Source organism: Peromyscus maniculatus, chromosome 2 (assembly GCF_049852395.1).
Source record: "Peromyscus maniculatus bairdii isolate BWxNUB_F1_BW_parent chromosome 2, HU_Pman_BW_mat_3.1, whole genome shotgun sequence".
Taxonomy (NCBI): Eukaryota; Metazoa; Chordata; class Mammalia; order Rodentia; family Cricetidae; genus Peromyscus; species Peromyscus maniculatus.
Window position 1 is genome coordinate 71,237,137 of NC_134853.1, and position 15,744 is coordinate 71,252,880.

General features: G+C 51.5%; 1 protein-coding gene across 1 annotated transcript in view; it reads right to left on the bottom strand.

Annotated features, from left to right (window-relative positions):
* Nucleotides 1-15,744, bottom strand: part of Gabbr2 (gamma-aminobutyric acid type B receptor subunit 2) — a 356,621-nt gene that overhangs the window by 224,668 nt on the left and 116,209 nt on the right. Inside the window, exon 2 of the mRNA XM_006973681.4 lies at nt 9,170-9,307. Coding sequence (XP_006973743.2) covers nt 9,170-9,307 — 138 coding nt within the window. The remainder of the gene's footprint in view (nt 1-9,169; nt 9,308-15,744) is intronic.

Below are 15,744 nucleotides of genomic sequence, written 5' to 3' on the forward strand. Positions count from 1 at the left end.
CATGAATAACCTCCAAGGAAAACTCTTTCCATATAGAGTCCTGGGCTAACCCTGATCCTCTGTAGACAGGCTTCTACCCATGCAGGCTGCAAAGGAGCAGGGTCTGGAGCGTCCACGGCCTCTGGGAGCACAGTCATCTCAGTCACAGCAGTGCAAGACTGTGGTCTCTGCACTGTGCTTTCATGACCTGGAAAGAGCCTGACCAGGGCAATCTGCACGTTCTCGCCCACCTCCAGAGCTGTGTGTGTGTTTGATGAGACTGTGTGATGGACAATAGCCCAGTGGCCGCCAGCAGTGATTCTGGAGCTCGGTAGGACTCCTTCAGGGGTGCATCCAGCTCCTCCATGCCTCGGTCTCCTCACCTGGGAAGTGAGGAGAGCAGGAGTGTGTACCTCATAGGTTTGGCACACGGGGAAGAGGAAAGAGCTCATGCAGTGTTAGGAGCCACGCTTGGGCAAAGGCCATGATGATGGAGGTATGTGGGTTTTGTAACAGGCCACCTGGGCTGCCCAGGTCACCATCACAAACACCAGCATCTTGTTCTGTCTGCACCTCCTTTATCTGGCCCAGGGAAGCACTGTAGGTGATATTCTGGGGTCCCATGTGCTTGCACCCCGGCGGGGGCTCCTTTTCTCCTTCCTTCTCCACTCAATGCACACCACAGTTGCACCAACAGCCAGCCGCCACTCCTGTACCATAAGTACTTCGAGTGATTTATTTATTTTAAATGAATTATTTATACCCTTTAGACTTCCAGAAAGCAGTGGAGGTGGCTGATGGGGAAAAGCCACATCAGAGTGAGGCCACTGGAGGTACACACTGGGAGCCGCTGTTACGTCCCATGCCGTGGTCTTGAATTAAAAATGGGGGTCAGAACCTTGAATTGAATCTTCAGTCAGATTGACAGGGAAGATACGGGCTGGGTGCGCGGCAAGAACAGATTGGGAACAGCCATGCACTCGAAAACACCCCGTTCCTTCCTCAGCCAGCTTCTGCTGCTGAAGAAAACGCAACCGGAAAAAGAGCGCATGCCCTCCAGCAGCCTGTGGGCTTGCCCCGCCTTCCTGGCAGGTTCCCTGCTCCGACTGTGTTGTTGGGAGTCACCTTCATGGTTTCTGATAGTTCCTTTTCTGCACACAACTTCAAATCTGGAGACCAGTGGAGACCTATGAATCCTCAAGGATTTCCCCCAGCCAGGACCCAGCTGGCATCTCAGATCACAAGTGCATCAACAGGGCATTATGGGGCTCACAGTCTGTAGAGGGTGTCACATATTGTACCTTCCCTGTCCCCGAATCCTTTCCTGTTGCCTCCTAGGAAGGGCAGATGTTTTTGCCCGATCTCACAGACACCCTCCGTGAGGCTCTGGGGGACTCGAATCTGCCCCCCGGCTAGTGAGAGTAGTGGGAGTCATAGCCTCTGTTCTGGTTACTGCACCAGACTGCCAGGTGTCCCCGTGTGTCCCTCTCTTGGGATTTCGTGTGATGAGCTGGTCTGGGAGAGGCTGGAAGGGCATGCTGCAGGGGCTGTATCCAGTGAGTGACAGGGTGAAAGAATAACTCAGCATGAGCCAGTGAGTGAGTGAGTGAATGAATGAATGAATGTGTGAGTGAGTGAGTGAGTGAGTGAGTGAGTGAGTGAGTGAGTGAGTGAGTGAATCAGTAAGGGGAGAATCCCCTCCAGCTCTTCACTCTTTCCACCAAATGCATGGCGGTTTAGATCCTAAAGGGCAGTGAATCCCAAAGATGCACACAAAGCTGTGGCATGAACTCTCTGCTGGGACTCTGTCCAGCTCCAGGCCATGGCCTAGAAGGACCTCTAGGCAGGAAGAGACCAATGAGTCATGGCCATGTCTGTGGGGTGCCGCGGTATCACGGGGGATGCAGAATTGGGGACTGTGAGAACACTCCCCTGTGTAGATAGGCCCGTCGAGGGGAGAGAGAAGATACTAGGGGAGCTGGGAGCTGGGAGCAACCCAGTTATTCACCAGCAAACTCAGAGAAATCAGGGAAGGATCCATGGAAGGAATCCAGTTTAAAGGAAGGTCTGGCAGGCACGGAGGGCCGCCCGAGTGGGCAGCCGAGCAGGGCCAAGACGTTCTGGGCAACTCACATGAAAGGGCAAATGAGTAGGAGCGGCAGGCCCCACACCGTGCTGTGCCCTTCCCCTCTCAGTCTTGAAGTTCCTCAGCCCTGCGTCCACAGCAGCCCTCTGTTAGCACCGCCACCATGATTGGGCCTGCCTGGAGACAACTCCCCTATCTCTTTACCGTGAAAATCCACTGACGACGCCTCCTCCCGCCTATCCAGAGCATCCAAGCCAAAAGTTGCCAGTTTCTTCCTTGCCCTGTCGTGCATGGTATTCTGTCCAGCTGGCTCAGATAACTGGTCTTTATGACACCTGGCATCCTACGACATGGCCAGTGACGACTTTCTAAAGTCCCCACATTCCTGGGGTCTCTCCCACACCCTCCCTCTGCTTGGCCCACAGAGCATGCCTCTAATATGAATATGGGGTCTCTCCCCTGCCTTCCCTCTCCTTGAACCACAGAGCATGCCTCTAATATTAATATTGCTCATTCTTTCGCTCCCTTCCTTTGTTTTTGATGACTCCAGAAGGTAGAAGCATCTCATAGATTATTAATGTTCTAAATGGCTCCTCTGGAGACCAGTGCCAAGAAAGGCTCCAACCGCCCTGGATCATTGGCCTCTGTTCTATTTCTTAGACAGCAGCAGTCACAGCAGGCGCAGCGCCTCGGTGCCTCATCATGCTGCCACCCTAAATGCTTTCCAGTCCACCGTGCCCTCTGTGGCAAGGGCAGGGCAGCCATAGGAGTTGGGCTGCGGCAGGATGCTGGCCTGGAAGGCTTTGGCTCCTGGGGTGGAGAGGCAGAAGTGTGAACTTCGAGAGTCAAGCCGCAGAGTCCTCACCCACCCTCGACCCTTTTGCTCCAGAGATCTGCAGGGCCAAGGAAAACAAGCCTTGCGGCCCATGCGGAGCAGAGAGATCTCAAAACTCCTAACAGATGCCGTCAGATGTCTGCTCTGGCTGGAGGAGCCGCGGCCATCAGAAGAGCAGCTCCTGCTTCATCATTCATAAAAACCCTTTCGCTTGGCAAGAGAGAGAGAGAAGCCCTCATTCACTCTTACTACATCTGCAAGAAACACAAGTCAGGCGTGCAACTCCCATTTTACAGAAAAGGGAGTCTGAGAGATAAGACAAAGTTCTCCGGCAACGCTCCGCTCCGCGAGCCAAGGGGTGGTGCTCTAACAGGGAGAAGGCGGGCGAGGCCGTGCCCTGCCTACAAATCCAAGGGGAGCTCAGCCCCTCCCAGCCCCGTCATCCTGTGAACCCACCTCAAATTCTACAACCCACAGCTCAGTAGGAAGTGTTTGATTTCTCAGGCAACCTACAGTTTAATAAAATAATCATGCGAGAACATCAAATCAAATCACAAAATTCCTGTTCCTAGGAAGCAAATGGCACGGACTGGCAGTTCAGAGAGACGCTGGGATTTGTCAAACAGCAAAGGGTTCCAGATTCAGGGTTTTCAATGATTTTTTTTTTAAATGTCAAAACCAAGCAAGATTTCCAGTTCTGGGAAACAGAGTCCTGAATGTACTGGAACTTTACTGGTCTGCAAAGTCTGCCTTCTCCATTGTAATGGCCCCAGGGCGTCCACCAGCTTCAGCCTCACAGGAGCTTATCCAAGGAGACAGCTCCTATGGGAACCAGACCTTTCCTGCTCAAGAAGCTCCTCAGGGGTGTGCCAAGGAGGCAGGGTGGGCTGCAGGGGCACCTTGGAGGCACCTAGAGAAAGGCATCCATCAGTTAATAATCTACCATGGAGCCTTTTAAAGGACAAGCTCCGTGGGACACAGTTCTTAGGGATCTGGTGTTTGCAGTTCTCATGAGCCGCCCTTTAGCCTGAGAGGAATCTGACCTTATTTTCATCTTCACTGTGGTGGCGGCTTGCAAGCTGAAGCAGCCCTTGGCCTGCTCCTGAGAAGCGGGAGATCTGTCCTGTTCTGAGGCTACCTTTGCCTCCATATCTTGGTCAAGCTATGAAATCTCCATCATCCTTGTCCTGCTCCAATTCTCTTGCCTTTTTCCAGGCCAGGCTTCAGAAGGACAGACACAGCTGGTGTGTGTGTGTGTGTGTGTGTGTGTGTGTGTGTGTGTGTGTGTGTGTGAGAGAGAGAGAGAGAGAGAGAGAGAGAGAGAGAGAGAGAGAGAGAGAGAGAGAGAGAGCGCTTGGGGGATCATTGTCACCAGAGTTAGAGGTGGGATCCTATGTGGTCCACCTTCAGCTTCCTGAGGATGAGCTCGGAGGTTTTGCTCAGGTGAATCAGGTGACCAAAACATAGTGAGTCGGGAGATGGAGATGGCTGTGGCAGAGCCAAAGCCCACCTCGGGTCCTTTGCATCTGTTTGACAAGTGCTATGGCTGAAAGTTCTTGAGTCATCTAAGGGCTGGCAGGCTTGGATAACCTGCCTTCTGATCCGAGGGGCTGGGCACTGCAGAGCATGGGTGTGGAGTTCGGGAAGATACAGACCACGATGGGATGGAGAGCAATGAATGCTTAGGTAGGTGGACGTAAGGTAGAGAACAGGGTAGCGGGGGGGGGGGGGGGGGGGGACAGGGGTGGGGGGATATGCCTCCGAGAGGAAGAGGGCTTCTAAGATGTACCATGAAGGATGAACAGGCTCCTGCTGGGTAAAAGGACCCCAGAAGCTGAGGGAACAGCGCGTCCTGAGGCCAGCAGGATGGAGAAGCAGAAGGTAGGCTGGGAAATGTCCTGACACAGCACACAGCGGGGCTTTGCTTGGTGGCCCAGGCCAACACGCCCCTGCTGCAGTCTCTTACAGTCGCTCTTGTGCCCTCCTCGCCACACCTGTGCAGAAGCATTTACTAAGGCTCCCTAGAGATGAGTGAAGTCCTGGCCACCCAGGCTCCAGGAGCGGAGTGACCTGAGCTGTCGGCACTGCGCTGGCCCAGGGTGGAAAATGGGCCGTCGAGGGAGTCGATGAATACTCTAACCCAGTCCTGTACAGAGTGGAGCCCCGGGGCTGCTTCCCTAAAGCAAGCATATTGCCAGCCCCTCACAGGGGCTGCAAGCCGTCCGTCTGATCCCTCTCCTCCATGTTCTGTTTTCCCAGAGCAGACCTAGCGGACACTGCAATGCTCAGGGCCCCTTCGGCAACTGGGGTGTGGTACAGAGCTGTTCTCGAAGCACAATGGCAGCCTGTGCCTGCTTAGCCAGGGACCATCGTGTCTGGGCATGTGGACTGTTGACATTCCCTCCTAGAAGGAGGGGTAAGGGGAGTCATTGGAGCCTCGCCTGAGTGTCCAGCCCTATTGCTATGGCCTCATGGCCTAGGGATGGTGCTATCATACATGAGCTGGAGAAGATGAGAGGTAGAAGAAGACAGAGTGAAGCCTCCGTCTATGTGGCTACAAGGAAGCCATCAACCATGCTGAGTGAAGGCCTTACAATGAGGCTGCTTTGGGGTCTGTAATCCCTCTCACACATGCTACGTAAACAGTTCCAATGAACTCCTTGGTTCCCTGGGGTGAGCTGCAGTGGAACTGTACTTTGGTTTGTCATCAGGACTGTAGAAGGAGGTAGATGCTCACATCTCTCCCAGGGAAGGAATGTTAGCAAGCCTACGACCTCACAGATTCACCTGCACGGATTGCCCGCAGGTATGGAAAACCTGATCCCCTTTATCTTTCACATGCCTCCTTCCTCTCACACCTGTACCACAGATCACCAGGCAATCTCCCAGATGGCCATGCAGCTCCAGAGACCCAAACGCCAGCCTCCTATGCAGTGCCAACATGCTCCATCCTTTGACGTCCAGCTAGCTCCTCCCTTCATGTCCCCTAGTTGGTCTCTCCCTTTGTGATGCCCAGATTACAGCCCCATAGTATGCCCAGGAGCTGCCTGGGATGGAAGAGGAATGGAGTTACCCTGCCCTGGTCCTCATGTTGGGGTGTGGGGATTTACACTCCCAGCGACGGAGTGACTCAGATCAGGACAAACACAGTATGAGCCTCCCTCACAGCAGGCCTGAATCAAGAAACACAGCAAAAGGCGGAAGTTAAAATTAACCTGTGTGAGTTTTCACCCCAGTGATGTGCAAATCCCTATTCTGGTGGCTCAAGAAACAGACACAGCTTATTCTCATTCTCTCATCCCAGTATTCCAGGGGGGGTCTCTGTCCAGTAAGTGTCCCACATCCAGCCAGAGCTCCTTACGCAGCTCACACCCCAGAGGCCTGTTCTGAAATAAGTCATGGCACTCAAATCCTCCAGCAGCTGCAGACCCACCCACCTTTTGTGGGTGAGCTCAGCCTCCGGAGAGCGGCGGAGGTAGCTTGGGGGAGCCATAGTTTGGATCCTAACAAATGGACGTACAGTTCCTGTGAGTGAAGGAGGGAGGGAAGTTTCCAGGCTGCCAGGCCACTCCCACCAGGACCCAGATCTGCCTTCCTTCTCACATTCAGACTCTGCAAGGCTAGAGGAGAAAACGGCTCCTTTGGGCTTGGTCTACCATTCCGCCTTCCAAATCACCAGAGCACCCAGATCTGTCCAGTTCCCAGGTATCTAGTTCCCAGGTATCCGGGTCCTTTCATGTTTGCATCCCACCAGAGCCCTTGATCTGGCTCTGGGACCTGGAAAGAACCATGAGTAGGGAAGTGGTGGGCCGCGCTTCAGTGCCACCCAAGAAGCTGGTCCCAGATGCCCATCAAATTTGCAGAGGGCTGGGGAGACAGAACTGGCAGACTTGCAAGCCCGATGTGGCCCTATAGCCAAGACCACACTGACCATGGAGACTTTGGATTCTTCAGCCTACCTGTCTTCTTCCCTCAGCTCCCTGTTTGTGGAGCCTCCTGCGATCAAGAGCAAAGTCCAGAGAAGGCGAGTGCCTGGGCCAAGGTCTTGCAACAGCTGGGGACACCCTGGGGACACCTGGGCTTAAAGGCAGGTGCTCACACGCCTGCCCTGTGCTAGCTCCCTGGATGCTGTGAGGTTTGCTGCTTTCCAGCCTCCTCTCCTGTTGCACAGGCCCACAGCCAGCAGCATGAAGGGTCACCGCGGCCCAAACCCACTCACATTCCCACCTCCTGACGTCACATTCCCCCAGCAGTGCTCCCCTCTGGGTCACCATCTGTCTGTCACCTTCTCCTGCCTCAGCAGTAACTCTGCTCATGTGGGCCGCCAGTCCTGCACCACACCTCTGCCATGCCTTGTACTTCATCTCCTCTCTCGAAAGCTTGGACTCTAGCTGCAGTACCCAAGGCATGCAGACCTGGACTCACGGACTCTGGGAAGGTTCCTGTTGGTACTCTGTCACCGTTCTGACTGTTCAGCCCCAGCCCTGCAGCCTCTGAATCCCAACTTCTGTCCCCAGACATGTAGACTCTTATTACTGTCTGTCTGTCTGTCTGTCTGAACTCGTCATCCCGGGAACGGTGAACAGACAGTGATGCACTTTACCCAGTAGTCCTTTCCTACCCTTCAGATCTCAGATCCAGTGTTATCAATTCCCAGAGGCTTTTGCCGAGTGCCCACGTAGCAACTATTTAATTCCACACCCCTGCTTATTTTGAGCACAGCTCTGTCTTCTTACAACAATCTCATTGCAAGGGCCAGTCCAATTGAATTTGAATTTGATCTTACTACTCATTAGCTGTGACTCCTTAGGCAAGTTCCATAGACCCTGTGTGTCTCAGTTTTCTTATACATAAAATGGGGATGATAATAGACAAGTAATAAAGACTGAATTAATGAACGTTAGGGCTCAGAACAGTGTCTGGTGCATGGCAGGCCACAGGGACAATCCTTAAGATTGCTGCTACTTCCTTGTTTATTTCCTGGCCTCTTCTCAGAATGCAAGTTCTGACACGATGGGGACCATTTCCACCCTTCAGTTCTACATCCCCAGTGCCTACCAGAATTCCAGGTAGAAAGGAAGTTGCCCTAAATATTTGTTGGTTGGTTAGAAGGAAGGAAGGAAAATAGATCATAGGTAGAGGGGTATATGAATAGATAGATGGATAAATGAGTAGCTGGGTAGCTGGATGGGTAGATGATGGATGGAAGGGTAAATAGATGATGGATGGATGGATGGATGGATGGATGGATGGGTAAATAGATGATGGGTGGATAGATGATGGATGGATAAACAGATGATGAATGGATGGGTAATTAGATGATGGATGGATGGGTAAATAGATGATAGATGAATGGATGGATGGATATATAGATGATGGATGGATGGATGGATGGATGGATGAAGGGGTAAATAGATGGTGGATGGATGGATGGAGGGGTAAGTAGATGATGAATGGATAGATAGATGGATGGAATGTACATGGGTCACCACCATTCATCCTCATGGTCATATCTTCCTAGACTTTTTTTCTCTATCCCAAAGTAACAGCTCTCACTGTTAGCCTCATCTCTAACCAGCTACACACCCACTGAAACATTCAATGGTGTAGAAGTCGTCTATGGTAGAAAGCCAATACCTGGCCAGGAGCCCAGGAATGGCTTAATGAAGAAGAGAGAGTCTTGGTGGTCAAAGGAGAACTTCAGTGGGGGAGGAAGATCCAGTAAGGAAAGGATAGGGGGCATCTGACATAAGATACGGCGAACAAGGGCTCGGAGGCAGCCCTGGGTTCATGTGGGGCTGTTGCTGTCTGGGGTGAGGGATGGAAGTGGTGCTGCCTGAAGGCAGTACTGTCTGGGGGTAGTGCTGCCTTGGAGGCCGTGCCATCTGAGGGGGTACTATCTGAGGGGGGTACTATCTGAGGGGGGTACTATCTGAGGGGCAGGCGCTGCCTGAGAGCACTGCTGTGGAGCCGGTGACGAGAGCAGAGAGATGGTCATTGGCACAGGCAAACTGATAGAACTTCATGGGCCTGGAAGTCTGGCTAGGAAGTCAGCTTGAGAGCACTGTGGCTCTAGACACACGAGATAGCACACACAGTTTAGGGACCCCTAGTGTCAACGGAATGAAAGGCCAGGGGCCAGGCCAGGAGTGAGGGCCGTGGGTGGCTGTGCAGCGTAGGAACCACATTATGCAAGGCCCAGTCCTGCTAAGTGCTTGCAGCCCACAAAGACAGTTCCACCATGACTGGGGTGGGGGCTCCGCCCTTACCTGCACCAGATTCCAGCCTTGGAGGGACTCAGCGATGATCGATGTGACAGACGGACAGACGCCTCCAAACACCATCAAATGGTTCGGTCCATACTTTATTGCATCATAGAAGGCTTTCAGTCCCTTTGCGTTGTCACACTGGGGAGAAACAAAGAGAGCAAGGTTCAAACTAGTCACAGGTTCTCCTGAGCCAAGAGCCCCACAGCGGGGTCAGTCAACCTGCCGTCACAGGAAACCCTTAGGCCTCAGTTTGTCCAGCGTGGGCTGCTCCACCCAGCCCCAAGCCCAGGCCCTGAGCTTGGGGAAGTTTTGGGTACCACACCCCAGACCCTCTCTAGGACCCTCAGAACCCCTCCCTCAGCCATCTCCTTCACACACACAGAGGAAAGCCACCCCCTCCCCAGCCGCCTTTCCACAGTCATTTGCATTTGAGAAAACGAGGCCGCACTCTGGCTATTGTGAAAACAGACGAGGCCAAGTGTTGACAGCATGTGAGGAAACTGTACGCTAGCTGTGGTGATGTGAAGCAGTTACACTGAAGAAAACACGTCTACCCCGAAAAGTCAACAAAGCATTACCATATGGTACAATAACTCTACGTCTAGATGGGAACCCTAAAGAACTGAGAGGAAGGATTCAGAGTTATCTGCACCCCATGTTCAGAGCAGGACCAGTCACACAACAACCTCAAAGCGGAAACTCTCAAAGCCCATCAACAAATGAAGGGACAGGCAAATTGCGGTATGCACTTGCAGTAGAATATTATTCACCCTTAAAGAGGGAAGGAATTCTGACCTATGATACAGCCAAATGAAGGGTAAGAAGCAGGGAAAGAAGATTTGTTTGATGTGGTCACATGGAAAATAGGAGAAGCAGAGTCAGTGATCCCCGCTAGTTCATCTCCTGAGTCCTGAAGTGAGATGAAAGGTTTAATAGGGGGCTGGGGATGTCCACATCTAAGCAGTCTGGGCATGGTGTGGTCCCACCCACTACTCATCCGCAGTTGTCTGGGCTCCCATCTCACCTTGCAAGGTGACCTAACAAATTGCTAGAAATGTGAAAGCTCTTTTCTGAGACAAACTCCTGCTCTAGCCACCAGCAAGCGCTCAGTCTCTTTCTCCTCCCAGCATGAGATGCCTGGGGGAGTCCCATTATTTTGGGGTCCATTATTTCAATAGTCTGATAGTCAGATTGAGGAACAAAAGTGTCTCTTTAAAATCCCTTCATTTCTGACAGGGCGGTTACTGAATGATTCCACTTACATGAAGTACCTTGAGTGGACAAATTCACAGAAGCAGGAACTACAATTTTGGTTGTGGGGGTGCAGAGAGAGTGGGACCGGGGTGGGGATCACAGCTCAACAGGTTGAGGGCTTGAGTGTGCAATTATGGCAAAGGTCTGGAGACTTTTAAACGCTGTGACAATTATGAATGCATTTAATGTCACAAGAACCTAGAAGGATGTTCGAATGGTAACTTGATGTGATGTACACTTGTCACAGTGTGTGTGTGTGTGTGTGTGTGTGTGTGTGTGTGTGTGTGTGTGTGTGTGTGTGTGTGTGTGTTTGGGGGGGTGGTGATGGAGAGAAAAGATGCTATTCATCTCAAGAGGAGAATCCAATGGCGAAAACGTGCTGCTCTGTGCTCAGCCCAGAGCTGGTTCCTGAGGGCTCAGCTCTGCCCAGGACTAGAAAGAAAACCTGACCAAGAAAACATACCAGGGTACTCTGAGGAGGAAATGACAAGAGGAAAAATGTGGCAGGAATCCTCATGGCTCACTCTCCCCTTCTCCCTCTCTCTCAGCCAGAGGTCAGCTCCCCATCAACAGAGGACCGCCTGCCAGCCTGGAGCACAGCAAAGCGCCTCACTGCAGTGGCCTCAGTTTCCTCCGAAAAACGTGGATTCCTTCTCACCCCACTGCCTCCCCTGCTCTTAAAGGTGAGAGGTCTACCAGCACACAAATCTCAAAAGGAGAAAACCCTCTCTCCCCGTGACAATGGATCCTATGCACACCGCTTAAGAGCACTGGCTGTTCTTCCAGAGGACCCTGGTTCAATTCCCAGCAACCACATGGCAGCGTACAACTGTCTGTAACTCCAGTTTCAGGGGATCCAACACTGTCCTCTGGCTTCCACAGACACATGGTGCACAGATACATATGCAAACAAAATTCCTGTATACATAAAATATTTTTTTTATGAATTAAAATTAAGCTAGAACATTCACAGACAAGAAAATCTTCGAGAACTAAAGCATGGTCCTAGCTGTTGAATCCTGTAAAGAGCTGGGCCCCAGTCCACTGGTAGGCATCCATCCCTCCAGCCAGATGACCCTCCAGCAGGGCGGTTAGAAAACACCCGGGTACCACTTCTCTGTGTTATTCACCAGGTTGGGATAATGTTCTCAATTCTCTTCACAGTGAGAGTCCTGTTTCTCCCCAAGCCAGGCCTTCCCAGCCACCTTTAAATCCCTAAAATCAAGGACACCTCTTTCTGGCCCCTGGGTTACTGCACTTCCTGCTTCCTTCCCCAGAAACATAGTTCTAACTCACCTCCCCTCAATCAGGCCTCCCAAGCAATGGCACCCAGCCCTTATCACTGTCCAGACAGGTATGTCCAAACGGGGACTCTGAGGCCTGGCACAGCCCAAGATAGCTATGAATCAAATCCAACATCAAATCGTAGGTTTACTTTAAAAACTATAAGACTGCTTTGGGATTTTTTGAGGGGTAGGGGGTGGTTGGTGTTTTTGTAGTGTGAACTTCTAGATGATGTCATGTTGCCATATCAAAGATTGGCCTCTAACAATCATCCTGTTTTTTGTCTGTCTGTCTGGATGCTGACTGGAGGGTGTGGACTTGCCATTTGCTTCACTGTGGTCTGCTCACAGCTCCAGTCTGGATTCCACGAGGACGGGGTAAGTGTGGGGAGCCCATGGCTCTCCCCACAGCTTCCAAATTTGCACATCTGTCTCCTTTTTCTTGTTGCAGTATCAGGGGTTGTCCCCAGGGTTTTGCACATGCTAGGTGAGTGCCATACCACTGAGCTGCACCACAGCCCTCTTTAGGTTTTACTTTGTGCCAGCGTCTCCCTAAATTGCCCAGGCTGGTCCTCCTGCGTCAGCCTCCTGAGAAGAGAAGCTGAGATGATGGGCCTGTACCACCACACCCACCCTGTCTCCTTCTGTTTGTCCACCATCCTTCATCTTCTTTCTTCCCACTTACCCACATGGTCCCCGTAAGTGGCCATCATAGGGGTAGAGCAGGTGTTTTGCAAACAGGATAGCCCCATACAGAAGCTCTGGCCTCAGACCTCAGAGGCTATGAGCTGGGGGGTGTGGTGTCCACCTTGTGTGGTGGACAGCACTTAGGGGCGGATCAGCCCACAGGATCAAGGAGAGCCAAAGGGATGCGCTGAGAGAAGGCAGTGTATGGGGCAGGATCAGGAAGGAGAGAGAAATAGCCCAGCCCCCACGCCCCCATCCCACCTGACTGAAGAGGACTGAAAGCCTGGAAAAGGGGAAGGAGGACCCTCACTGCCGCGCTGGGGAGTTTGGACTGTAACCTGTAGATAACGGAGAGAATTCGACTTTCACATCTTAATCTGAGTTTGGAGCTGGAGATGTAACCCAGTTGGTAAAGTCCTTGCCTGGCATGCAAGAGGCAACCCTCTCCACCACATAACTGGGGGCGGTGGTGCTCATCTGTAATCCAGAACTTGGTTGGGGACTTGCTACATAGTGAGTTTAAGGCCAGTGTGGGGTCCACAAAACCCTGATAGATAAACAAACAAATAAACAAGCAATCAACTAGTGTATTAATTTGAGGGGCAGTCAAGAAAAGAAGAGGGGAAAGGAGAAAGGGAAGAAGTTAGGCAATGATGGAGAAGAAATCTCCCGCTGCTTTGTATTTCTTGGGGTCCTGAGCTAACTACCCTACTCCACTCCACAGCTGAGAGGGCCTCACCCTCCGCAGAGCAGACGTGTGTAGACACAGCAGCTCAGGGTTCATTTATCTGCCCTGATTTCCTGAGCCATTTCTGGTTTGAATACATATCTGAAAGGAATTTTCTTGTTTTCTCGTCTAATGACAATCATAGCGCAGAGCCCCAAGATCTATCGTCAGAGCTGCGTGAAAACAATATTAAGGACAATGAGCTTCTTCATACTTGTTTGCTTAGCAACATGATCCATCTGCCCAAGATGCTGTATTAGCAATGGGGCTGGCTGCTCCCAAACACACGGCTCCTGGCTCGGTCAACTCACAAATCTCGGCCTATCTGACAGCCTCTTCTTGCAGGTGGAAGACTCTCTCAAGCTCACCAAATGTTTCCCTGACTCAGTTTTCATCAGACTAGGAATGGCAGACAGAGTTTTGCCTCCAAAGGCCCTCACTCCACAGTGTTACTCCCAGGAATGTCATTTCCCGGCAAAAGGGATTTTGCCCATGTAATTGAGGTACTAATTAGCTGACCTTAAATTAAGATCCATGTGAGCTCACCGTGGTCCCACAAGCTCTTAACAGCGGAGATCTTTGCCTGGGAGCAACAGGGAAATTAGAGATTGGAAGCGTGGCAGGGCCTTGTTAGTCATGTGGTTTAAAGGTGAAGAGGGTCATGTGTCCAGGAGAGGAGGGCTGGGTCCTGCAACAGCAAGAATCTCCATCCTGGGGCTGGAGAGACGGCTCAGCAGTTCAGAGTGCTTGCTGCTCTTGCAGAGGACCCAGGTTCAGTTCCCAGCACCACACTGGGCGCTCACAACGCCCTCTTCTGGCCTCCATGAGCACAAGGCATGTACACAGTGCACATGCTTAGATACACATAGGAACTCACAACATGCACACAACATTTTTAAAAACATTTTAAAGATACCGGATTCTGCCAGAGACCCAGATTAGCACAGAAGCAGACCTTCTCCAGTCATGTCTTCAGATAGGGATCCAGCCCTGGGTTTGTCGCCTGCCTGGAGTCACAGTCACTGGGGAAGGGGAGGCAGCAAGGCCACAAGTCCATAGCCTGTTTGGGCAACTTAGCCTGTCTCAAACTAGCCAAACAGAAATTTAAAAGGCTGAGGATTTAGTCCTGACATAGAGTGCTTTCCTAGCTTTCCCTGAGTTCAACCCCTAGTACATCCCAAATAAATAAATATATAAAAATACAGACTTGGCCTGGTGATGTTGTAGAGAGCTCTGAGCAGGGGTCTTTACAGAGCTATGCTGTGCCTGCAGGCCTGGGCACAGATTGGTGAGGTGGCGGGTGATCGAGGTTTAAACCACCACAGTCATGCTGATCTGTTGCAGCAAGACAAGAAGCTAATGTCTTCAGGCAGAATGAGAAAAGCAAGATTGGCATAGTGAGTTTCCCTCCACTTAAAGAACTAGCCTCATGTGTATGGGCCGGGTCCTTCCTGGTCTACACGGTGCCAAAGCCGTTTTCTCTGTAAAATGACAGGTAGTGAGAGGTCTTGTTTCGAATGTGCGGATGTGGCAAAATAAAGACTCCTGTGCCCTACTTCGCCTTTGTCCCCTGGTCCAATTCTTTGAGTGTGAATCCAGGTGACATAATCTATTCCCCCCTACTCTGTGCCACCCCTGTTGCAAGGGAAGCTGAGGGCCAAAGAGGATGGACTGTACTCCATCTTGCCCAGATTAGGAGGCGATTTCTGGACTCCAAGTTTAGAAGTTTCTAATAATTAGTCAACTCAGCAAGTGAAGAGAAGGTTAAAGCTAAGTGTTCTGAAAAGGCCATTTCCCTCAGAGAGTGTGTGTCAGAGCTCTTGGCCTAAGGCAGGAGAAATCACCTCTGAAACTAAGACCTCTTCCTCCTGTAACAGGAGTGCTAAAAGCCACCCAACGGAATCTGTTCTTTCCTCAAACCTTTCTCCCCACACCCTGTGTGCATAGTGCAGCATAATTAGTATACATGCATTTGTATGTGTGCGTGTGTGCGTGTGTGCGTGTGTGCGTGTGTGTGTGTGTGTGTGTGTGTGTGTGTGTGTGTGTGTGTGTAGGGCAGATGTTGACATCTGTCCTTGCTCTATTTCTCTCTGTGCTGGTTAGTTTCTGTCAGCTTGATGAAAACTAGAGACATCTGGGAAGAGGGATGCTCAATTGAGGAGCTGCCTCTATCAGATCGGCTCGCAGGCATGCCCGCAAGGGCGTTTTCCTGACTGCATAGGACGAGGAGAGCCTAGGCAACTGTGGGCAGTGCCAGCCCCAAGCAGCTGGTCCTGGGTTGTGTGAAGAATGCAGATGGCTGTCAGCCTGAGAGCAAGCCAGGAAGCAGTGCTCCTCCAAAGGCGGCTTCAGCTCCTGCCTCCAGCCTCCTGCCTTGAGTTCCTGCCCTGGCTTCTATGGACTACAACCTGTAAGCCGGATTAATCCCCTTTCCCCCAAGTTGCTTTTGATCACAGAAACAGGAAATTAACTAGAATATGCTCTAATTATTTATTTAGTCTTCTTCTCCTCCTCCTCCTCCTCTTCCTCCTCCTCTCCTCCTCCTTCTTATTATTATTTAGATAGAGCCTTTCCTTAAACCTGGAGCTAACAATTAGCTAGATGGGCTGGCCAGTGAGCTTCAG